This window comes from Ambystoma mexicanum, chromosome 3p, assembly GCF_040938575.1.
Source record: "Ambystoma mexicanum isolate Mex_15411 chromosome 3p, UKY_AmexF1_1, whole genome shotgun sequence".
NCBI lineage: Eukaryota > Metazoa > Chordata > Amphibia > Caudata > Ambystomatidae > Ambystoma > Ambystoma mexicanum.
Window position 1 is genome coordinate 129,912,348 of NC_090925.1, and position 25,024 is coordinate 129,937,371.

Below are 25,024 nucleotides of genomic sequence, written 5' to 3' on the forward strand. Positions count from 1 at the left end.
GGGCAATCCCACTACCGGAGGCACGTGGTCCAAGCCCTGTACTGAGGAGCGTACGACGCAAGGGGGCCTAAGGACCCCTCGCTCCCATACACCAGTCATTCATCATTCAAGAAAGACTTACATTAACAAAAAGGACTGTTCCAATGCTTCGAGGATAAACTCCATCTTAACCAGGGTTTTTTCTGCCATTGCAAGGCTTTTTCCCCTGCAAGATTTTGGGAGCTTGCTCCTTGGGTGGCACCTTGATTCTGCACACTAACAGGACAAGGTGGCCTCCGAGGGAGCTCGTCCCTATTTACACAAGCAGAAGGAGAATAAGTCAAAGGAACCCAAGAAGGAAAGAAGATTTCAGAATGGCATAAATACACCTCTGACGAATCAGGTGAGGAGAGGGAACGGGAGAGTACCTTTAAACGTGACAGAATACAACGCCCAAGGACTATTGCATCCCTGGAACAATTCCAGGAGTTGGCAAATGCCATACAAGGTCTTCTCATAGAGGTACAACCCCCCAAGGATCAGAATGCTTTAATGACTCAACAGGTTGCCCTCAAAGAGGATGTCAGAGGAGATCTTCCTCCATTGCCGTTTCCCTTTGGCAAATATGACGGAAACCCTAAACAGCTTAAGGAATATGTGGATGCTTGTCAGATTTACTTCTCCTTTCGCCCCAAGACCTATGAGACCAACAGATTCAAGGTGGGATTTTTTGTAGCTAATCTAGTTGATAATGCCCTGGCTTGGGCGACAACGTCTATCTTCCTAATCTGGATGGCCGGACACCGCGCAGCAGACACTTATTCGAAGAGGTTTACACGAAGAGATCAAGGATGAGCTAGCTCGGATTCCCAGACCAAACAATTTCCAAGATCTAGCCTCCACAGTATTACAAATCGAATTCAGATGCCTTGAGCGAAGAAGGGAAAAGAAGAATGGAAGGTACTATACTCCGTTGCCTGTCTCCTCTCCTAGTATCAAGGAACGCTATCCTACTGAGGAACCTATGCAGATAGGAGCCATGAGAGGTCCTTTAACTCCCGACGAAAGAAGAAGAAGAGAGAAGGGTTTGTGCGCTTACTGTGGATCCGATAAGCATCAGATCAACTCATGTTCTGAGATTGCACGTAAGCGTCAGGGAAACGATCAACCCTGAACCTATGCAGGGGAGGTGTCGGGGAGTTACGCTATACCCCCTGCAATAACACAAGACAGTAGAGGAGGAAGAAGACAATCGCCTAATGGTATTTACAGTTCAACTCTACATTTCACCCACACAGACTTTGCAGACTCTAGCTATGTTGGACTGTGGAGCCGTGGGTAATTTTGTCGATATTACCTGGGCTGAATCTCATCACCTTTTGCATAAGAACAAGAAGAATCCAGTACCAGTGGAAGGGGTAGATGAAACTCCATTATCTTCTGGCCCTATTGTTCTGGAAACCTACCCTATTAAGATGGAATTAGGTACTCACACCGAGACATTAGCCTTTGATGTCATAAGGGCAGCACATTTTCCGGTTATTCTGGGCATGCCATGGCTAAGACGTCATAACCCTAAGATTGACTGAAAGGCCAACACACTTCGGTTTGCATCTACTTATTGTACTCAGTTTTGCTTACAGGCCAATAAGGAGATTGTTCGATTACATGGTGTACCTCAAACCATCATCTCTGATAGAGGAGTACAATTCACTTCTAAGTTTTGGGCATCATTGTGTGTGCAAATGGGTATCAACAGGGCATTCTCATCTGGCTACCATCCACAAACCAATGGGCAGACGGAGAGACTAAACGCCACCCTGGAACAATACCTCCGTTGTTATTGCTCTCTAACCCAAAATGAATGGGCTGACTTTCTGGCCATGGCAGAATTTTCTTATAATAATGCCACACATTCTGCCATAAAGATGAACCCTTTTTATTGCACATATGGGTTTAATCTTCAACATATTCCGCTAAATTCCATCCCGGCCACAAATTCTCCATCTGTGGACGCCTTGGTGACATTGAAAGGGGCCCCTAGGGGTCCCTCGTGCTATGGAAACAAGGCAATGACCATACACGAAAAGATGCGCCAGACACAATGTTTCAAATTCCCAATGCTAGGGTTTATTGCAAGCAAAAAATAGTATCAATTGGCCAATTCTGATCTCACGCCCTGCGAGTTTCCTAGACCTCGAGGGACGCAAGAGAGCGAATTACGTTCATCAGTTACATATATACAAAATGCATATCATACAATCAGCAAAGTCATGTTCAACACCCCTCTGTATTAAGTTCCTTTGAACTCGGGATGACGATGGACATATCCGACGAGTATGACGATTATAATGCTTTCGATGTCTATTCTAGTAACAATGTGCAATTTAGAAAGTGCGGAGGCATCTTTTAGAACACAGTGGTTCTGTTCTTGGAAGCAATCTGTACACGGGGGAAGAGCCACATTCCAAGCTTTGCTATCTATGAGGTACTATTCGTGTCCTGGGAGCCGACACGTTCTAAAGGGTTTTGCGAGGGGGGGCCATAAGAGAAGCATAATTCAAGCCTTTAACTGTATTATTCTAACATATTCTACCATCGTACGAGACTGGCTGACAGCTGTGAAGTGATTAAATGCCCTGCAGCTTCCTCCCAAGGCTACAGAGAGGGAGCGTGGGCATTCCTCTCTGGGCTACTCATGAGGAGTTTCAGCAAACTCTTCAGTCCTGCGACCTTGTCCTTTCATATTCAGACAACAATGTTAACAGTTGAGCAGAGTAAGCAGAATCCGCAAGAATTGCAAGCTGCAAAGCAGTTTTTAGATAAAAAGCAATGAGCAATGGTTAACAAGCAAAATGGCGATTCTTACTATATTTAAAATGGCCGCTCGTCGGTCAAGCATAGCAGTTCATATTTCTCCAATTCGGTGCATAAGACGGTTGGCCCACGGCCATCAAGTTACGTCTATCATTCAAATGAAGGGTATTCATTTTTCCAGATTGACAAACCCTCCTTTTGGCCGTGTGCCAAACGTCTTATTTATTCATTGTATCCTCCTCTTCTGAGGAGGAGTCTGGAGTATCTGCATCTGAATCATCTCCATCATTAATGTCTATCGCCATGAATTGTTTTACTATTTTTGTTTCCTCAGTGTCTCTGTTATTCCGGCCATGCGTTTGTTTTCCTCTCAACACCATGTGCATACATCCCTTAGTACATCCATCAGTTATTTCAGTGCATATTATTGGTAAGCATTGTATGCAACAGCAGCATGTTATGAATATCCCGAGTACCATCATTAGTATCGAAATTAACTTCCATCCCCAAGACCGCAATAATCCCCATAACCAGGATTCTATCCCCTAACCCCCTGCTTCAGTAGAGAGTGTGGAACTTATGACAAGTAATTTCAAGATCGCTTTAAATATTGTAGGGGAGTAGTCATCTATATACACACAGCATGCAGTTTTTACGAGCTTGCAAACTCCCCCACGATCAACTAATATTATATCGAGAGCCATCCTGTTTTGAAGTGCCATCAGTCTTATTCCTTTTTCTTCTAACGTCATATTCAATAAAATATCCATTGTGGAATCTATCGTTTTTTGTAATATTCCAGACAGTTTTCTTATATTGTAAGAGTTTTCTATAAGGATCAAGAACGGTATAAATGATTTGGCTATATCCATTGCTATCATTCCATCCTCACTACTCCTTTGAGTTCTACTTTTTGTTCGGCTGGCTACTTCTGCTGTCTCCAAGAGGAACACTCCTGGAAACAGTAGACCTAGGTAGCATGTACCTCCCCAGTTCCTAGGTAACCATGGATATGCTTTTTCTCCACATATAAAATAAACAGGGTCTCCCACGTACACAGGTTCTATTTCATGTTTTAAAACCACTATGTTCAGGCAGTTGCTAAACGTTCCTACTTTATAGGAACCCTTTTTCTGTAGACATAGGGGAGCAGTTTTGGGGCTGTGATCCACTGCATAGGCAGGGGGCACAGCATCTTTGTTCCATTCATCCCTCATCCGAAATGTCATTACTGATGTTCTTTCTGCTGGCGGGGTTGGTCTATTCTGCCTATGTAATCTTTCTAGTCTAGTTATTTTTCGTGTATTCTTTCTCACAGGTTCTAGTGCAAATACGCGAGTTTTTTGGAATATGGAACAACCCACAGGTCTCATGATTACTTCCTCAAATTCATTCATATTGGTCTCATCTAGCTGACCTGTATTACTCTTGTTCCATTTCCCAAAGAACATTGCACTTAACGTTACTTCGCAGGAATAAATCAATGGCAATGGTTGTACATACCAGCCTATCCCTTTCCCACCGTGCTGTGGTAAATGGGCGCAAACCAAGCAATCTTTTTTCTTTGACACCGCATGGGTCATGTTCATGATGAGCAACAATGTATTGTTGCCGTAACCTTCTCTAGGTCTTTCTTCCATTGGGGGTAAAGTACCAGTGATTACATGAACCGGGCTTTCAGTAGCTGTTTTTGGCAAAAGTGTTTCTAATGGGTGTACGTACTCCAGGAACCATAGTGTAATAGCTGTTATTGTTGGTACTATCATACTTAAGAAACATAGGACCAATGTCCAAATCAGTACCTTATTCCTTTTACCATGCTTTTTCCCTAAATTTACAGTCTCTAAATCTATTATTTTTTTAGCAGGGGTGCAGGAGGAGGCTGAAACCGGTCTTGACTTGTTCTTCATCGTCCTTCTTCTTGTTGGCGAAGTTCGTCGTGAATGTCTCTCGTTCTTGATGCCAGAAAAGTTCAATGAAAAATGTCACAGTTCAATTCTCCCAGCCTTTTCACAGCCTGGATCATTTATCCCCTCCCGAGCAAGATTAGTTGTTCTTTCTCCCACTGCTCAGACGATTTCTGAACAGTTCTTTATTGATAGAGTACCATGTGCATCCAGCTTGTCCTGCTCTGGCTTAGGACACATGTACTTTATAAGCGCACCGAGGAGCCGTGAGTTTTGAATTGTCCGACTTGCACAATTCTCACACTTCTCTCCTTTACGCCCCTGGTTCCTACTCCGTTCGTGAGTAGAACCAAAGGCCAAAAAGAAAAGCACCAAAGATCTGTGGATCACTTTGCCTGTCGAGGCCGCAGATTATATCGATTCACTCCTGCTATTGTATGATCCGTGAATAGTGCCCGTGTATTTCCAGTATCAGGCTCAGTGTCAGCCTGTGGCACAATGATGGGCAGCGATGGGCTTCGTGGCAATGATGTAGTTTCTTTCTCTGGTTTTGGTGCATTCGCGAGAACTGGTGGGCGCCAAAGGGGTGCATGCGTTGTTTCTGCTTGTGTTTGCAATGCAGGGTTTGTGTCGTTCGGCAGTGATGTTGTTTCCGCTGAGCAACGTTGGGGCACTTTTCGCCCTTCCCCCTTACTGGCAGCCTCCTCAGACTCTGCTTCGAATTTCACTTCTCATTTGCGCTTTGTTTCAACTTTCACTTCTCGCTCAGGCTGATGCTGTGGCACTGGACTGGCAACAGTTTCTTTCATTTCCGAGACCGTTGTCTTTTTCTCGTCATCTGGATCAGGCAAAGTTTTCAGTGACGCTGGGAGTTTTCAGTGACGCTGGGAACCTTTTGGCATGGGTAGCATGGATCCATGCCTTGAGTCCGTCCACTCGGATGGCCGTCTGTGTTGCCAAAAGTACTTGATAGGGGCCGCGCCACCTGGGTGCTAATGCTGTCTTCCGTTCAAAGTTTCTGATTAGCACCCAGCTCCCAGGCTCCAGTGAGTGCCCCGGTCCTGTATATTGCATCGGCAACGCCTCCTGCACCTGCTGATGAATCAAACGCAACTTTTGTATTAAAAGTCCACGGTAAGGGCTTAACATAGGATGCTCGACCTCACATACTTTTCTGGGCTGCGGTGCGCACCATACATTTGCTGGTCCTCCCCATTATAATCTCATAAGGGGAGAGCCCAGTCTTAGCCTGCACAGACGTGCGCATACACAACAGCGCTAGGGGTAATGCATCCACCCAACTCAACTTGCTCCCAGCGCAAACTTTCGCTATCTTTGACTTCAGGATTCCGTTGTGTCTCTCCACAAGCCCGGCAGAACTGGGATGCCTGGAACTGTGGAATCGCTTCTCTATTTGCAGACCTGCACAGATCTGTAGCACTACTGCGCCCACAAAGTGGGGGCCGTTGTCTGACCACAGGACACGAGGCAACCCAAACCGAGAGAAATACTCCTTCAGCATTACTTTTGCTGTGGACATGGCAGTACAGTCTTTTAAAGGATATGCCTCCACCCACTTGCTGAATGCACAGATTACCACTAACACGTACTTGTAGTTCTGGAACCTTTCCATTTCTATGAAATCAAAATGGACCACCTCAAACAGCATAGAGGGTGGACCGAAACTACCTGCTGGAGTCACGGTTCCCTTTCCTACATTGTGTTGCAGGCACGTGATACAATTCTGCACTAGCCTTTCTGCATTCTTTTTTATGTGCTCATTCTTCCATACTGTGGATAAATGCTGTACCATTTTCTTTGTGCAAATGTGGGTAGGGCTATGCGCCATTATAACCATTGCAGTTACGTAACAATTTGGCAACATCCAGTTCTTTGTTTCCTTGTCCACCCAACATCCTTCCAAATCTAACTCAGCAAAGCCCCCAGCCCACCCCTGAATCTCTTCGGTCGTGGCCTCAGCCTGCATTTCTTCGACTGTGGCAACTCCATTCTCTATCATACAAGGTACTTCCTCAGTCTGTACTGTCATCATTTTATTCCCCAAATCGGTGGCTGTTTGCTTCGCAATCCTGTCTGCAAACACGTTTCCCTCTCCCACTCTGCATGTTACTTTCTTATGCGCCTCGCACTTTACTATAGCTAGGCGCTTTGGAAACGTGAGCGCAGACAACAATCGCACAATCAAAGGGCCATGCTGAATCCTGGCTCCATGTGATGTCAAGAAACCCCTCTCAGCCCAAAGTCGGCCAAAATTGTGAACCACGCCAAAGGCGTACTGGCTGTCAGTATAAATGTTTAAGTTCAGATTCTCAGAGAGTTCACAGGCTCGGGTCAGTGCTATTATTTCTGCGGCTTGTACCGAATTGTAGGGGATCCTTCTGCTTTCTACAACTCTCTTTAGGGTAGTAATTGCATATGCAGCGTTGATGTGCCATCAGGTAATTTAAAACGAGAGCCATCGCAAAATAACTCCCCATCTGGCTCTTTTTGTGGGATATCGCTCAAATCAAACCTTCCCTTTGTTTCTTCTTCAGTGATTATTAAACAATCATGGGGTGGTGATTCGTTGTCACCAATTTCTGCTATGGGCAGTGGCATTAATTCTGCAGGATTTAATGCGCTACACCTCATAATTTGGATGTGGGGTGCAAACAAGATGAGCTCATATCTTGTCAGTCTACCTGAGGTGAGGATTTGCGTCTGCGTCCTATTTAATAGAACGTCTATAGCATGTGGCACCATCAGAATTAAAGTGTGCCCCAATACCATTCCTTCCGTTTGTTTCACTGATGCAGCAGCCGCTGCGACGGATCGCAAACATCGTGGTAGGGCGCGCGCTACAGGGTCCAACGCGCAAGAAAAATAGCCGCACGGCCTATTTCTTCCACCTTGTTCCTGTGTCAAAACCGCCAATGCACATCCTTCACTCTCACTCACAAATAATCTGAAGATCTTTTTATAGTTAGGAGTGCCTAAAACTGGCGCAGCACACAATGCAACTTTCAATTGCTCAAACGCTTTCTGACATTCCTCATCCCACTGCAAAGGCATCTCTGCATCTTTTTTAGTCAATTTTATCATCGGCTTCACAATCAACGCAAAATTACTGATCCACTGCCGACAATAAGAGGCCATGCCTATTACAGCTCTCACTCCTTTTTGAGTTTTTGGAATAGGCATATTAGAAATACTTTTTATGCGTTCTGGTGTTAATCTTCTCCCTTCTTTCGAAAGTAGGTATCCCAAATAAGACACCTCCTTCTGATTATACTGGAATTTCTTCAAACTTGCCTTATGACCATGGGTCGCTAAATGTGTCAAGAGTAATACAGTACTTTCTTTGCAGATCTCTTTCGTGTCAGCAGCTAATAACAAGTCATCTATGTACTGCAAGAGTACGCAACCTTCGGGTAGTTCTAGCATGTCTAGCTGCTCTTTTAGCGCTCTGCTGTAAATGCTCGGGCTTTCTGTATATCCTTGTGGAAAGCGTGTGAATGTGAATGATCGACCTCCTAGAGTGAACGCAAACAGATATCTGCTGCTTTTATCCACTGGGATGCTAAAGAATGAGTTCTTCAAATCAACTACACTAAAGTATTCTGCAGTGGCCGGTATCATTGTCAGTATTGTTGTGACATCTGGGACCAAAGGGAATTGTGGGTCTACCACTTTGTTTAATGCGCGCAGATCAATTATGAAACGATAGGGTACTTCATTGCCTCCTTTCTTGTAAACTGGAAGAATCGGGCTGTTGCACGTGCTCCCTGCAATTTCCTCAACCACCCCCAATCTCACCAGGTCAGTAACAATGCTTTTCAATCCCTTCTCACGTTCAACAGAAATTTTATACTGGGGAATTCGTGGTAGTGTTACACCTTCTTTCAAAGTTATTTTTGCCGGCTCTATTTTCAAGCATCCTACATCATTATCATGCATTGCCCACAGACAGGTTGGTACTCCACTTAACTCTTCTGGCAACTCTTTTGACATGAATTCCGTCACCGGTGCCTCGTGAGGCCACATCGTGAGGAACACCCCGTCTGCCGTACAATGTATGACTGCCCCCAATTTTCTCAACAAATTTAATCCTAGCAAGTTCTCTCTACAATTCTCTGTCAAAAGAAATGGAGACTGCTCCATAAATGGTCCTATTAAAATTGGGACAGCTTCGGACATGGGGTTAATTACTGGTGTACCTGCGAACCCTACAGAAACATTCTTCTTCCCCGACAGTGGTATCTCCGGAACCAAGTGGTGGTCTATTGAACACATCTGTGCCCCTGTATCTACAAGGAAACGGTGCTCTTTATTCCCGACTCTCATTTCTATGTAGGGTCCTCTCTGATTCATGGGAATAGACACTGGTTCCGACCCCTGTCGTGGGATGTCCTATCGCAAAAATATCACATCGTCCAATGTGTAGTCACCGCTACTGCTATAATACGTGTTTGGTTGTGTATCAAAAATATTCCCATTTCCCCCTCGATTTCCTCCACTCTGATCATTTCTCTGTTGGCCCTGCCCGCCCTGATTTTGGTTCGAAACACTTTGGTTCAATGTCTGGTTCTGTTGTGCTTGGTTTTGGCCATATGATTGGGTTTGAGTACCTCCATTGGTATATCCCTGCTGCTGCTGCTGCATGTTACTTCTGCTTGGGCCGTTCGACCCCTGATGTCCTCTATGAGGCCTTCTCTGACCAAACCCACCTCTATTTTGTAGGTGCGGGCATTGCGCTCGCCAGTGTCCTTCCTCCTTACAGTACGCACATTGATTTAATCCCAATGACACCCCATGCATATTAATAAAATTTCCCCGGCCTTGTGCAATACCTCTACCTCTATTGTATCCAATGACCTGCAGTAACATCCCTACTATCGTTTGTATTGCTTCCTTTCTCATCTCCAATGGGTACCCATTACATATCTCACTTACTTCTTTTACTGACGTTCTTTTGTTCGACATCCATCGCATTGTTTCCCCTACCCATACCTGCAATCTTTGTTTATCGCCTATCTGTCCCGGAACCGGCAAATGCTTTGTACCACCTGGAAAAACTCTCGGCCATGATTTTTTTATACTCAACCTTGACGCCTCCTTCGTACCTTTCTTAATAAACTCTCTACTATACTATCTGTCTTCCATTTCATTTTTTACTTCAATCAGTTTGTGCACATGTTTTCTTATATCCTCATCTCTTTGCTCACTGCGTGCTAACTTATTCAAATCTAACAACCTCTGTGGTGGTAAATTCCCAAGTATCTTTTTCCATTCTCCCACCAGAATTTCCCCCATGCATTCCAACACTACCTGTCTCTCGTCTCTTCTTCGGTACCCATACAATGAGGCCAATGCTGCCGTCTCATCATTTCCTTCTATGTACATTTCTGCCTCTTGTCGTAATTCAATCTTTCTCTCTTTGCTGATTGCGCTTCAAGTTACCCGTCCAAATCCTGTTCCTTCAGCCCCGCCTCTCGCCTCCCCAGTCTCAATCTCGACTTCGGGAGGGGCGGATGGTGCTGAATCTGTCTCTAGAGCGGGAGGTGCGGATGGGACAAGTGACACAGGTGGCATCTGTGAAGGGCCTTGCTGGGTGCTGGGAAATTGTGTGTCCGCGGTCTGCGCTTGTGGGAGTGCTCGTGCTGTGGGCGGGGCTTGGGTTAATGCTTGCGTGAGGGGAAGTGCTCGGACTGCGGGAGGGGGTATGAGAGCTATTGGTTGGGCCCGCGCAGTCACTGCTGGCGTGTTTGGTTTCGATTCTGGTTTTGTGCCTCGACCCGTGTTAGTTAACAAATGTTCCTTTAATTCATCTGCTATGTGTAGTTCCCGCTGCAGGTATATTCTGTCTATGTTCATCTGGTCCCGTCTCCCTTCCCGTCTTAGACTCTCAGTCCACTCCTCCTCTTCCTTCTCTTCTGCTATCTCAAGCTTCGTTTTATGCCTACGCGCATGCTTCTCTCTACTCCTTAGTCGGAGCATCGCTTCCCTCCTCCTATCTTTGACGGTCTCAAAAGCTGCAGGTCGCGCTTTCTTTCTAATCAGCACCCTCTCTAGGTTATCTATCCTCCCCATCTCAAAACTACCATTAATCGGCCACTGATGGTCGGGTTGCTTTCTAGTTTGCATATGCCAAATTTCACAAAATATTATCGCACCCACACCATATTTCGCATACATATCATAAGCCGGCATTCCCCCAGGCAGTGCACTTTGGCCATATTCCAAGGACTGTCTACCGCAGCTGAAAATCCCCGCTAAAGTGGACAGTACTCCAGGCATGTTTCTTTAACCTTCCCCTTTGGTTAGCCACTTTTACCTGGACGTTTGAGTTTGCAAAATCAACACTCTACCAAAAATCAGGTTTCTCTTTGAATCGGGGAATGACTCACCTGATAAAACAAGTCGCCTGTTCTAACGCAACCTCTCCCCACGTCGTGTCTGCGCTTCTCTGGCTTCTGCCTCGTCTCGGGACCCTCGCCTCCTTTGCCCTCTGGCCCGGTACGTCGATCAGGGATCAGATGTGTGCAGATCTGCGGAAGCAATCTCTCCTCTCTTCTACATGGTGCCACGTACACTTCTTGATCCCGTCTCAACCGCCCCGTCCTCGCCGTTCTTCCGCCTTTACTCCGTTACAACGTATACGATGGGGCAAGTGAGGGAGGGTCCCTATTCGGGCGCCATCTTGAAAGGGGCCCCTGGGGTCCCTCGTGCTATGGAAACAAGGCAATGACCATACACGAAAAGATGCGTCAGACACGAGGTTTCAAATTCCCAATGCTAGGGTTTATTGCAAGCAAAAGATAGTATAAATTGGCCAATTCTGATCTCACGCCCCGCGACGTGAGTTTCCTAGACCTCGAGGGACGCAAGAGAGCGAATTACGTACATCAGTTACATATATACAAAATGCATATCATACAATCAGCAAAGTCATGTTCAACACCCCTCTGTATTAAGTTCCTTTGAACTCGGGATGACGATGGACATATCCGACAAGTATGACGATTATAATGCTTTCGATGTCTATTCTAGTAACAATGTGCAATTTAGAAAGTGCGGAGGCATCTTTTAGAACACGGTGGTTCTGTTCTTGGAAGCAATCTGTACACGGGGGAAGATCCACATTCCAAGCCTTGCTATCTATGAGGTACTATTCGTGTCCTGGGGGCCGACACGTTCTAAAGGGTTTTGCGAGGAGGGGCCGGAAGAGAAGCATAATTCAAGCCTTTAACTGTATTATTCTAACATATTCTACCATCGTACGAGACTGGCTGGCAGCTGTGAATTGATTAAATGCCCTGCAGCTTCCTCCCAAGGCTACAGAGAGGGAGCGTGGGCATTCCTCTCTGGGCTACTCATGAGGAGTTTCAGCAAACTCTTCAGTCCCGCGACCTTGTCCTTTCATATTCAGACAACAATGTTAACAGTTGAGCAGAGTAAGCAGAATCCGCAAGAATTGCAAGCTGCAAAGCAGTTTTTAGACAAAAAGCAATGATCAATGGTTAACAAGCAAAATGGCGATTCTTACTATATTTAAAATGGCAGCTCGTCGGTCAAGCATAGAAGTTCATATTTCTCCAATTCGGTGCATAAGACGGTTGGCCCACGGCCATCAAGTTACGTCTATCATTCAAATGAAGGGTATTCATTTTTCCAGATTGACAACATCTTTACAGCAGATACATAAAGATGCCTTGGAGGCCTTGAAGACAAGTCGGAAGACCAATAAGCGGTATGCCGATCGACACCGCAATCCCAACCCGGACTGGAAGATTGGCTCTCTAGTTTGGCTGTCTACCAAGTTCTTGCCTAGATGGGTACATCGAGGGGAATTTGCCCCCCAATTTATTGGTCCTTTTCCTATCGCCTCCAAGATCAGTCCAGTAGCCTTCAAGTTGAGGTTGCCTCATTCCCTTTGGAGAGTGCATCCAGTATTCCATACGTCCCATACGTCCCTCCTTAAGGCATACATTAAGGATTCTTTTGGAAGAACTACCCCAGCCGTGACTCCTTCTGACCAACCTGCTCCTGACATCTACGAGGTGGGTCGATTAGTGGATTCTAGATACAAAAGGGGATCCTTACAGTATCTGTTTCACTGGAAGGGCTCTTCGAAGTCAGAAAGAACATGGGAGCCAGTACACCACCTCAATGCTCCTCGTCTTGTTTGGCACTTTCATCTTCTTTACCCGGCCAAACCAGGTGGAAGGGGGTTATGAAGGGGGTATACTGTCATGTTCCGCCCTTGGCGGCTTTGGAAGAGATGGAGTTTGAACAGTTCTGTACACTAGAACCGTGGTTAGCGGTCTAGTCTCCTTCCAATATGGCCGATGGATGTTTATAGGTACACGCTTCTGGATACTTGCGTTGTATCCGTCTGGAAGCCGCTCCGTTTTTGGCCGTTTCTTGGCTACGCTCGCATTTTTGCTCGTTGTGCATATCTTTTGTGTTTTCACTCTTTTGGGCTTTTTTTCTTCAGATCTATATCTGATTTCTACTTCTATCTTTCTTGGTATTTCCCGTGTTTTTCAGCTTGTGCTTTGTTTATTTCTGCTCTGGTTAGCGTTTGCCTTTCTCTACCTTTCACGCCTATATCCTTTTCCTCGTTCTACTATTTCTCTCTGCTATTTCATTTGTTAATTTCCTTTGATTCTTGATTTCTATCCGTTTTAGTTATTTCTATATTTTTCGTACTTTGGTGCGCTGCTGCTTAGACTTTCTTTATTTATTCCTTTCTGTTATTCTTCCCACTTGCCTTAAATCGGTAACGTTCCGTGACTCCACCCATTTTTGAGGTTGGTGTCACGTTACGCGTGGATTCCTCTTTCGCTTCCTTCTATATTTAATTTATCACTTACCTGTACCTCTTACCTGCTTAGCGCTGGTCGTTATCTTTCTCTGTCTGATTTCTGTTGGCAGCCGATCTTCAACTTTTCTGTGCTGTATTTTTGCTCTCCCATGTTGTTTCCGCTGCCTTCTCTTTGACGGGTCATTTCTTCACTTCCAGTCTTTCTTTCAGTTTATTCATTCAACAATCCATTGTGTTACTCCGCTTGCTTTCCCTTTTATTATTTGGGAAAGAGGACTTGAATAAACCCTGAAGACCTGTTACCAGTCATTCATCATTCAAGAAAGACTTACATTAACAAAAAGGACTGTTCCAATCCTTCGAGGTTAAACTCCATCTTAACTGGGTTTTTGTCTGCCATTGCAAGGCTTTTTCCCGTGGAAGATTTTGGGAGCTTGCTCCTTGGGGGGCGCTTTCATTCTTCACACTAACAGGACAAGGTGGCCTCCGAGGGAGCTTGTCCCTATTTACACAAAAAGAAGGAGAAGAAGTCAAAGGAACCCAAGAAGGAATGAAGAAAGAAGATTTCAGAAGGGCATAAATACACCTCTGACTAATCAGGTGAGGAGGGCGAACGGGAAAGTACCTTTAAACGTGACAGAAAGGCTCTCTCCTTACTTCTACTGGCCTAAAATGGGTTCAGAAGTTGACAAATTCTGTAGGAGCTGTCACACTTGGCAAACCTCTGGCAAGAGTGGAGCAAAGAATGTGGCACACTTGGTGCCTCTCCCACTGGTCGGAGTTCCTTTTGAGAGGGTGGGCATTGACATTGTCGGTCCCCTTGACCCTTCCACATCTGCAGGGAACAGGTTTATCCTGGTTGTAGTAGACCATGCTACAAGATACCCAGAAGCCATACCTATGAGAACTGTTACGGCTCAGGCTGTGGCTAAGGCTCTACTTGGTATTTTTTACCAGAGTAGGGTTTCCTAAGGAAGTGATATCCGACAGGGGATCCAATTTTATGTCCCACTACATGCAAGCCATGTGGAAAAACTGTGGTGTCACTTACAAGTTCTCTACAGCCTACCATCCCCAGACAAATGGACTGGTAGAGTGGTTTAATCGTACTATGAAGAGCATGATAGGTGCCTTAGAAGAACCCCTTAAGAGAAAGTGGGACCTTCTACTGCCATGCCTTCTCTTTGCATATAGAGAAGTCCCTCAGGAGGGAGTTGGTTACAGTCCCTTTGACCTTCTGTATGGCCATCCAGTCAGAGGTCCATTGGCCCTAATCAAGTAGGGGTTGGAGAGTGCTCCTTCCCCCAAGCCAGTCAGAGTGACTATGTGATAGGTCTCCGGAGGAGAATGTCTCACATGATGGCAGAAGCAAGTGATAACTTGAAAGCAGGTCAGGCTCTGGTCAAACATTGGCATGACCCGAAGGCCAGCATGGTTGAGTTTACTCAAGACCAGCTTGTATTAGTTATGGTGCCAACAAGGCAGAGGGCCTTGCAGGACACATGGATAGGACCCTTTAAGCTTGTGGGCAAACCTGGAGAGGTGAACTATTTGGTGGACTTAGGCAGACCTAAGGAGGCTCCCAGAGTCTTTCACACCAACCGTTTAAAGGCTTATGTCTCGAGAGCAGAAGTAGGATATTTGCTTCTAGCTTCAGCTCAAGAGGAAGAGGAGAGTGAACCTCTACCTGACCTCCTCAGGGGCCAACCTTTAGATGAAAAGATAGAAGGAGTTAATCTCTCTTCTCAACTGATTTCTGAACAACAGGAGGAGTGCGAACTGGTGGATAGACTTGGTTCAGCCAAGTACCTCAGTACATTTGATCTAACATTAGGCTATTGGCAAATAGCACTGACAGACCATGCCAAGGTGAAAACTGCATTTTCCACCCCAGCAAGCCTCTACCAGTTTAAGGTTATGCCTTTTGGACTAAAGAATGCACCTGCTACATTTCAAAGGATGGTTAATCAAGTTCTGAATGGGATGGAGGACTTATGCATGGCATACTTGGATGACATTGCAGTGTTCAGCCCTACATGGAAAGAACATATTGATCACCTGGGATATGTTTTGCAGGCTCTTGAGCAGGCCCATCTGACCATAAAGGCAAGCAAATGTCAAATTGGTCAGAGTAAAGTGGTCTACCTTGGTCATGAGGTAGGAGGAGGAGAAATAAGGCGATTGCCCAGCAAAGAACAGGCTGTGCAAAACTGGGCCACCCCTACTACTCAAACCCAAGTGAGAGCTTTCCTAGGTCTCACTGGGTACTACAGGAATTTCATAGAGAATTGTGGGTCCATAGCTTCTCCCTTCAATGTGATCTCCTCTCCAACATTCCCTAAAAAGGTTAGCTGGAATGAGGAGTGCACTCAAGCCTTTGAAAACCTGAAGAAAGCCCTTTGTCAAGCTCCAGTCGTAAGAGCTCCTGATTATCACCAACCCTTCATTGTGCAGACAGATGCATCCAATATAGTTATAGGTGCAGTCCTTAGTCAACTGGATGAGAAAGGTAAGGAGCATCCCATTTGCTTCATCAGTAGGAAACTGAGGGAACCAGAAACAAGGTGGGCAACCATAGAGCGCAAATGTTTTGCCATTGTGTGGGCTCTGAAGAGGTTTAGACCATACTTGTATGGATCTACATTTGTGATTCAGACAGACCACCAACCCTTGAGATGGTTAATGCAAATGAAAGGGGAGAACCCAAAACTTATAAGATGGTCAATCTGCCTGAAATGGTTTGATTTTACCATTGAGCACAGAGCAGGATGTCACCACCAAAATGCTGATGGTCTCTCTAGGATGTTTTTAACTGACTAGAGGTAGAGGTTCATCCAGGAGTGGATTTAATCCTCCTGTCCCTTAGTCTCAGGGGAAGGGGGGCGAGTATTAGGGAGAATTCACATAAATGGCTGATTTCTTTTGCCTAATGAGTCCCTCATCAGCTTTGCTGGATTTATAGGATTTCTTTTTTTCACCTGGTAAGAGTGTGAGCCTTTTTCCCACTCTTACATGTGTTTTGCTAAGTGTATTTCTACTTTTTGTGTGATCTTGGGCAATGGAGCCTCACCTACTCCATAGCCTCATTTTTTCATATGTGTTACACAGCACCTTCAGTGCATTGACACAGGGTTGTCTTTGAGACTTCCCTTTGACCACGTGTTAGGTCACCCCAAGCCTGGCTAAAGAAAACCAATAGCTCTTTATACTGTTTTGAACATTGGTTGGAATATGTTTACATAAATTTAACTTGTTTGTCACTTGCCACCAGTAGGTGGTGGTTACGATTTTAACTCCTAGGCATCAAAATTGAATTATGTTTGCCAAAAACTTCTTTGAATTTATAAAAATTTAAATGCAAAAGTAAAAAACTAAATATTTATGTTGAAATGCAAAATGAATAAATGCACCTTTACTTTATATGAAGATGTTAATCCGCAAGTCTATTAGTGTTTAGATTTCACTTTTATTACACATGATTGAACACGTGTGTCATGACTAAATAACCCAATGGGCACTATATAAAAAAAGAGTACCCCCCAAAATCCAGTTGTCAGAGCAAACCCACCTGTATATCTTTGAGACTTCCCACCGACTCCATTTTCTGGGGCTGACTGCTGTCCCCCAGAAAAGGTAAAGTTGCCATTAACTTTATCATAGTCTCTTTAAACCACAGACCTAGTTCACCCCATCTTACATGGAGTATTAGAAAGGGTTAATTCTTATCCCTTTTTGTCTATGTCTCTTGTAGCATTGTTTCGCTCCCTTTAGTGGTAGTGGTATATACCCAATTTTTTATACTGCGGTTATCTTAAATAACCATGGAATATTTTAGGCTATTATATTAGCCTCAAACATAAACGCGCTTGACCATATATATTTTATTACCGTTCTGGCTGGGTTTATTTACCATTTCTTTTTGTAAATGTCTTTCTCGTGTTTTTCTCTGCGCGCCAAACCAGGTTTGGTCCCTTTGTTCGCCGTCTTTTTGAAAGCTTCTGGGTAGGCAGGATGTGAGGGAGGGGTCTTAGGACCCCTGCCATGGGTTCCCTTGGTAACCCAAGTCGCCACCCTGCTGTGTGATTGACAGCCAGGCTGTGTGAATGGGGAAAACTGCATAAAAAGCAGGTCTCTGGGACTGGAAAGGCAGAGTCACCACTGGAACGAACTAACCAACTAGGAGCTGACGGAAGAGGACCCTTACCACGACTGAACCGCCCGGGGAAGCCCTGCTGCAGGTTCAAATCTTCAGAATCTGACGACAGAGAAGATCCTCCAGGAAACGTCTTCCCTTGAGCTGGTGGGACCAACCAGTTCGCCCAAACTGCAAGCCAGGACCCCTCCTCTGGTCAAATTCGCTGTACAGAGCTACAGTGGGCCGGATAGCCAGGAAGGTCGGACCCTTGTTGGGTTTTAAGGAGCGCACTTTTTATTTGTTGCTTTGCTCTGCTGCTGGTTTCTTCCCTGGGTAGCGCAGGACCCTCCAGTCTTCCTACTTCTTGTCCGTCCGACAGTCGCTTCAGGAACCGTGAGCCTGCAGGAACTACCAGGAACGTCTGCCTCAGCTACAGCTTCTTCTCTGTTTTAAGGTACTGTGCAAATCCGGTTGTTCGTTCCGTTCAACAGTAAATCATCTGTCATTTTGAGAAAAACATTCTGTTCAACAAATTATTATTTTAATAGGCTATTTTCCACGAGGTCAGGCTTAATATATTCCAGGGTTTTGGGTTCATGGCACCCTGCCAAGGTGGTTTTACAGATTAGCTAACAAGCCTGCTTTGGCCTGGATTTCCAGCATAAATAATGCATTTCATGCTATTTTTGAAGTTTAAGAAACAGGGTATTTTTTCTTCAGTAATTACTGCTGCTGTGTCTATATTGATGCATTGATGTAAGTGGAATGTTAATGGGATCTGGAGATTCTTATGTTACAAAAAGCTTAGATAATGGTTACTTCTGCATGAACACATGGTTTCAGGTGAATTAAAAGAGACATGGGGCCTCATTACGAGTCTGGCGGTAACCGTGCCGGAAAAACCGGCAGGTTACCGCGGGACCCGTATTACCATTCGCCCTCCGTGATTCCCAGAATTACCGGGGCATTACGACCCCGGTGACCCGGGAATTCCAGAGGTGGAATTCTGTAAGTCCCCATTCCCATGGAGTCCCATAGGACTCCATGGGAATGGAGATAATGGAAACACTGGCTCCGTCTATGACGGAGCCAGTGTTTCCATTTCCGCCTGCAAACGGGTGGTGTTAAACCCGCCAGGTCAGACCTTTTGGGAGTGACACCTCCCACCTGCAGGACTCTGAATCAGCCGGTCTGGAAAGAATAGTGGTGCGGTTTTACCACCACCGTTCTTTCCGGACTGGCAGGGTCGTAATGAGGCCCATGGTGTCTAATTTGAAACATGTTTTACTTTTAATAGCAATCAAACAATAGTTTGATCTATCAGCAGACATGTTGTGTTTTATAATAGATATTTTGATTTTCAGTTACATTTCATCTCTCTTCCTTTGTAAAGGCAAGTGGCTTCCCAGTGTGTATCTATAATGACACATACATGTTTCTATTACTTGGGTGTTTCTGAAAGCATGTGGCATTCTACTCTCAGCTTCCATTTTTCTGTGGATTGAAAACAGATTCCAATATCATTGTATTGAAAGTTCTTCTTAATGACCCTCCATCCCTTCCAACTCTTCCTGCCTGGTGCATCTGTGACAACATTGGTTCTGATGGAAATGTCTCCTCTGCAGATTCCTCATCTACCTGTCCTCCTCCCCTTGGAATTCTGCCAGTTCTCTTGTTCTAGAAATTATTCAGGAAACTGTTGGACTTGGAATGGGCTGTGTATTATATGGCCTGTGCATTGTTGCTCCGGGTGGAAGCTGTCAGGGCGGCACCACATATATAGTTGGTGCCCCACGGAAAAGTCCTTGCGTCATTTAACATCTTCAAATCTCTGTACTGGAAATGATAAACAAAAAGAGCTAAGGCAGCATTGTAGTACACCAGGCTGGTTGCTCACTTTGATATATAAATGAGGGCAGATACAAAAAGCACGAAAAACAATGTACCATGCGAATTAGCAAAATGAGAAACATCATCAGCAGTGCACTTAGTGTCCAATGTAGGCATGTTTTCTGATTGTGGTTGCTGGCCTCAATAAATAGCTACTGGGTATTGGCTATGACACTTAAGCATTTTCACCTGCAACGGCAGTGCAAAAAACAGATTAGGACAGATTACAAGCATTAATGACTGGTTTGTGTGATTAGCAGTGGTACCTTGTGTTCTTAAACAAGATCTGTTTAATATTTTCTCATTTACAGGTACAGAAATGGTCCGTTCGGAACTTCAGAAGGCTGTTCCAGATAGACATTCTCTGAATACTACCACAGGTTAGTAAATACAACCAGTGTTGAACACGGGTGTCACAGAAATTAGATCTTGGTTATTTAGCACCGCCTTTGCATCCGTTTATGGAAGAGGAAACATACATAAGTAGAATATCGGTATCAGATATTCCTGTATTATTTTGTACGTCAATGTGATTTCATTGTATATGCGGGATGTTATGCATCCATACAGCCGTGGTCTGCGTGGCAGAGTCGACAGAGCCGTTTGCAGAATGTTTCTGAATGACATGCAAAATAATACAGGGATTTTGGGGACGGGTATCAAAACATATTCTACTTACGTATGTTTGGAATTACTACCCATATACACATTCAGTATCTTTTTACTTTTAAGAGAATACACTGAGCATTCTAATACGTTTATCCCAAGCTATTCTAGAGTATAAAACCGTGAACAGTTGGCTTACCTTGATAAAGCCCTGTGGGGGTCGAAACACGTGTTGGCTTTTTAAATTTGGGAACTATTGTTGACCAAGCAGGTTTTGCATGCTCAGTGGAAGGGCAAACATCAACAAAATCCATTCTAACACCTACTCGCAGTCACTATTGAATTTTCATGCAGCCTAATGACAAGTACGCCTGTTTTGGAAAGTTTTCCAAATGCTTAAATTGTTGTCAATGTGGTTATGCACAATTCTGATACTGTAAACTCTTCATTACTTGTCACATAACAGTGGTCAGGGGCTTAGCCACTTCTTTACTCAAGCACACACTGTACTCTGTGTATCTATACATATATATAAAGCGGTTATGTAGTTATGGTTAAGTTGCAAAACTCATAGGAAGAGGTTTCTTGGGGGGGGGGGTCAAAGTTACAGGAGGGGTCCCAAATATTTTTTTCCCATAGACTGAATGGGCAAAAACTTTGTGCACGGCTACAGGCCGAACGGCTGGATGGAATTTCACCAAATTTGCGGCAGGAGTGGGGGCTTGGGTCAGAAAGCGTGCTTCGAAGGGATTGTGTCCTCCGACGTATTCCTTATCTTAGATATCCCCTTCCAGCTTTGCTGGCCTCGGAACTCTAGAGGGCGCTGCCTATAAAGGCCGCGCGCAGCGTCCGTTGCTCAGTTCCGTTTTTCCGCGCTTACTCGGTGCCTCGGAATATCGTTGCTCAGTTTCGTAGATAATTTATCCTATTTACCTCGATATATTCGATCCATACTCGATGGCTTCCTCGTCGGAACCGACAACCCCTCGGTCCGGCTTCAAAAAATGTCGAGACTGTGGGAAAAAGATGTCGCTGACTGACCCTCACAGAGTTTGTCTATGGTGTTTGGGAGCTGAACACCATTGTTCGGAGTGCGAGGACTGTATGTCCATGACAGCTAAGGCCCTGAAGGAGCGTAGGGGGAAGCTGGAGAAAGGTAAGACTTCAAAAGCTTCTTCTTCCTCGACGAAGTCGAGACATTCGTCTCCTCGTCACCATTCACGCTCCAGGTCTCGGAGTGGGTCCCATCACTCCTCAAGGTCGAAGCACTCGAAGAGGAGACGTCGAAGATCCCCTTCTCCGTCCTCCTCTTCCTCTGTTTCTCCTAAGAGAATCCCTTGCCCCACGAAACATAGTTCCCGGGCTGAATGGGAGGAATTCCGCAAAAATATGATGAGCGTCTTCGAGAAAGCGGCCTCGACCCCCTCGAAGACTGCCGAGAGCGATGCTCTGGTCGAAAGACCCGAAGGTCAAAAACGCTGCGAGTCGCAGTGCCCGGCGAAGGAAGCTTCTCGAGCGCGTCACGAACCCTCGAGTAAGGCTATGACCTCGAAACCTTCTTCGAAGGTTCAGTCGACGCCGTCGACGAAGGTTCCGTCGACGCCGAGGTCGGTGTCTTCGACGCCGTTGTCGAAGGGACCTTCCACACACGGGTCTGTCGACTCGACGCCATCTTCGACACCGGCGTCGACGCCAAGGAAAGTCACGGTTGCGACGCACCCAGTGGCTATCCCCAGGTCCTCAATGACGATGGCGTTGAGATTGTCGACTTCCTCGAGCAGAATCACAATTCTGTCGAGGACCTCGAGGCCTCCGCCTTTGTTTTCGACGCCACGCCCGAAGCCTTCGACGTCGGCGTCGACGACATTGACGTTTTCGAGGCCAATTACAACAAGTTTGGCACCCTCTGCCTTGGAGATGGGTTTCACACCCTTTATGAGTTCAGAACAATTGAGAACTATGTCCTCAATTATGGAAGAGGGAGAACTATCTAAACAAGAAGACACATTTGAGTTGCAGGGACCTGCAACCCCAGTTCAAGAGGAGTTATCCTCAGAAGAACGCAGGTTAAAGGATCTCCATGATTCCTTACATGAGGCAAGTGGGTTAGACACTTCCCCTGAGGTGGAGTTCGCTAGGCCAGACCCGGGGGAGCATGCTGAAACCCCCTATAGAGCCTTAATGGCCAGGATCACAGAATTTATGGGGTGGTCAACACCTTCACAGGCTTTCCAACAAGATGACCTTACGGATATTCTTGATAAAGGTCCACAGGAGGATCCTGTAGTGCCCTTTCATAAAGCTCTTCAGACGAAAATCATGACGAACTGGGAAACCCCAGATGTCGTTCCGGCAGTAAATAAAAAACTGTCTACTAAATACAGGGTATCTTCTGCAGACCCGGAGTTTTTGTCAAAACACCCATCCCCAGAAAGTCTGGTGGTACAAGCAGCATCTTCTACTGATGTCAAGACTGCTTACCCTACCGTCCCACAGGACAGGGACGATAAGAAATATGATGCTATGGCAAAGAAAGTTTTTTCGGCATGTAGCATGGCGTTAAAATCTGTTAATGCTACTTGCACCCTTGCTAGATTCAGCCATACACTTTGGGAGTGTGCTTCTACAGCGGCTGACTGCATCCCGGAGGGAGAGGAAAGGGAGGCGTTCCTAAATATCATACAGGACGGTAAAGACGCTATGTGCCAATCCCTCCAGACGGGCATTGATTCGGCTGACAGCATCAGCAGAGCAATGGCGGCAAGTACAACAACCAGGAGATTCGCTTGGTTGAGAAAGTCTGGTTTTGCCCCAGATGTGCAAGCCAGGCTCTTGAACATGCCATTCGATGGCTCTTCTTTGTTTGGGAAAAAGGCGGATGACAGTTTAGAAAAACTGCAAACATCAAAGGCAGCAGCAAAATCCCTAGGCGCTGCGATCCGTCAGACACCTTTTCGTCCCACAGGAACCTCTGCGAGGGGCAAGTCCTTTCGCTTCTACTCCGTATTAGGAAGAGGTAGAGGACGACCGGCTCAAAGGGGACAAAGAAGAACTACCCGAGGTGGACGGGGTAGATATTCAAAAGCCGCAGCAACAGCAGGTGTCTCTTTACCATCGGCATCTGCATCAGCCGCCCCAAAACCACTCTGAGGACTTCCCTCACAAGACACCTGTAGGAGGCAGGTTAACTCAACATTTGGCGGAATGGCAGGCTATCACGTCAGATGCTTGGGCATTGGAAACAGATGCCCAAGGTTACTGCCTGCCTCTCCTACGCATACCTCAGAGTCATCCACCGGGGATCAGCTCCCAGAAGGCTCCAGATCCGCTCCTCTTGCAGGATATTTTAGACCTGCTAGAGAAAGTGGGGGCCTGGTGGAGGCTGCCCCTGCACTGCTGGGGGGTGGGGGTGATGGGAGACATGAGTGGGGGCCTGGTGGAGGCTGCCCCTGGTGGCTTGGGGGTAGGGGTGGTGGGAGACCTGAGTGGGGGCCTGGTGGAGGCTGCCCCTGGTGTCTGCGGGGTGGGGGTGGTGGGAGACATGAGTGGGGGCCTGGTGGAGGCTGCCCCTGCACTGCTGGGGGGTGGGGGTGCAGGGAGACATGGGTGGGGGCCTGGTGGAGGCTGCCCCTGGTGGCTGGGGGATGGGGGTGGTGGGAGACATGAGTGGGGGCCTGGTGGAGGCTGCCCCTGGTGTCTGCGGGGTGGGGGTGGTGGGAGACATGAGTGGGGGCCTGGCAGAGGCTGCCCCTGCACTGCTGGGGGTTGGGGGTGGTGGTAGACATGGGTGGGGGCCTGTTGGAGGCTGCCCCTGGTGGCTGGGTGATGGGGGTGGTGGGAGACATGAGTGGGGGCTTGGTGGAGGCTGCCCCTGGTGGCTGCGGGTTGGGGGTGCAGGGAGACATGAGTGGGGGCTTGGTGGAGGCTGCCCCTGGTGGCTGGGGGGTGGGGGTGGTGGGAGACATGAGTGGGTTCCTGGTGGGGGCTGCCCCTGGTGGCTGTGGGGTGGGGGTGATAGGGGACATGAGTGGGGGCCTGGTGGAGGCTGCCCCTGCACTGCTGGGGGGTGGGGGTGGTGGTAGACATGGGTGGGGCCTGGTGGAGGCTGCCCCTGCACTGCTGGGGGGTGGGGGTGGTGGTAGACATGAGTGGGGGCCTGGTGGAGGCTGCCCCTGCACTGCTGGGGGGTGGGGGTGATGGGAGACATGAATGGGGCCCTGGTGGAGGCTGCCCCTGGTGGCTGGGGTGTGGGGGTGGTGGGAGACATGAGTGGGGGCCTCGTGGGGGCTGCCCCTGCACTGCTCGGGGGTGGGGGTGCAGGAAGACTTGGGTGGGGGCCTGGTGGAGGCTGCCCCTGGTGGCTGGGGGATGGGGGTGGTGGGAGACATGAGTGGGGGCCTGGTGGAGGCTGCCCCTGGGGGGTGGGGGGTGGGGGTGCAGGGAGACATGAGTGGGGGCCTGGTGGAGGCTGCCCCTGCACTGCTGGGGGGTGGGGGTGGTGTTAGACATGAGTGGGGGCCTGGTGGAGGCTACCCCTGGTGGCCGGGGGATGGGGGTGGTGGGAGACATGAGTGGGGGCCTGGTGGAGGCTGCCCCTGCACTGCTGGGGGGTGGGGGTGGTGGTAGACATGAGTGGGGGCCTGGTGGAGGCTGCCCCTGTTGGCTGGGGGATGGGGGTGGTGGGAGACATGAGTGGGGGCCTGGTGGAGGCTGCCCCTGATGGCTGCGGGGTGGGGGTGCAGGGAGACATGAGTGGGGGCCTGGTGGAGGCTGCCCCTGCACTGCTGGGGGGTGGGGGTGGTGGTAGACATGGGTGGGGGCCTGGTGGAGGCTGCCCCTGGTGGCTGGGGGATGGGGGTGGTG

General features: G+C 47.2%; 1 protein-coding gene across 2 annotated transcripts in view; it reads left to right on the forward strand.

Annotated features, from left to right (window-relative positions):
* Window positions 1-25,024, forward strand: part of LOC138580158 (proteoglycan 4-like) — a 1,214,734-nt gene that overhangs the window by 849,495 nt on the left and 340,215 nt on the right. For both annotated transcript variants that reach the window (XM_069650488.1, XM_069650487.1), the window contains exon 10: window positions 19,867-19,935. In XM_069650488.1, the coding sequence (XP_069506589.1) occupies window positions 19,867-19,935 (69 nt within the window). The remainder of the gene's footprint in view (window positions 1-19,866; window positions 19,936-25,024) is intronic.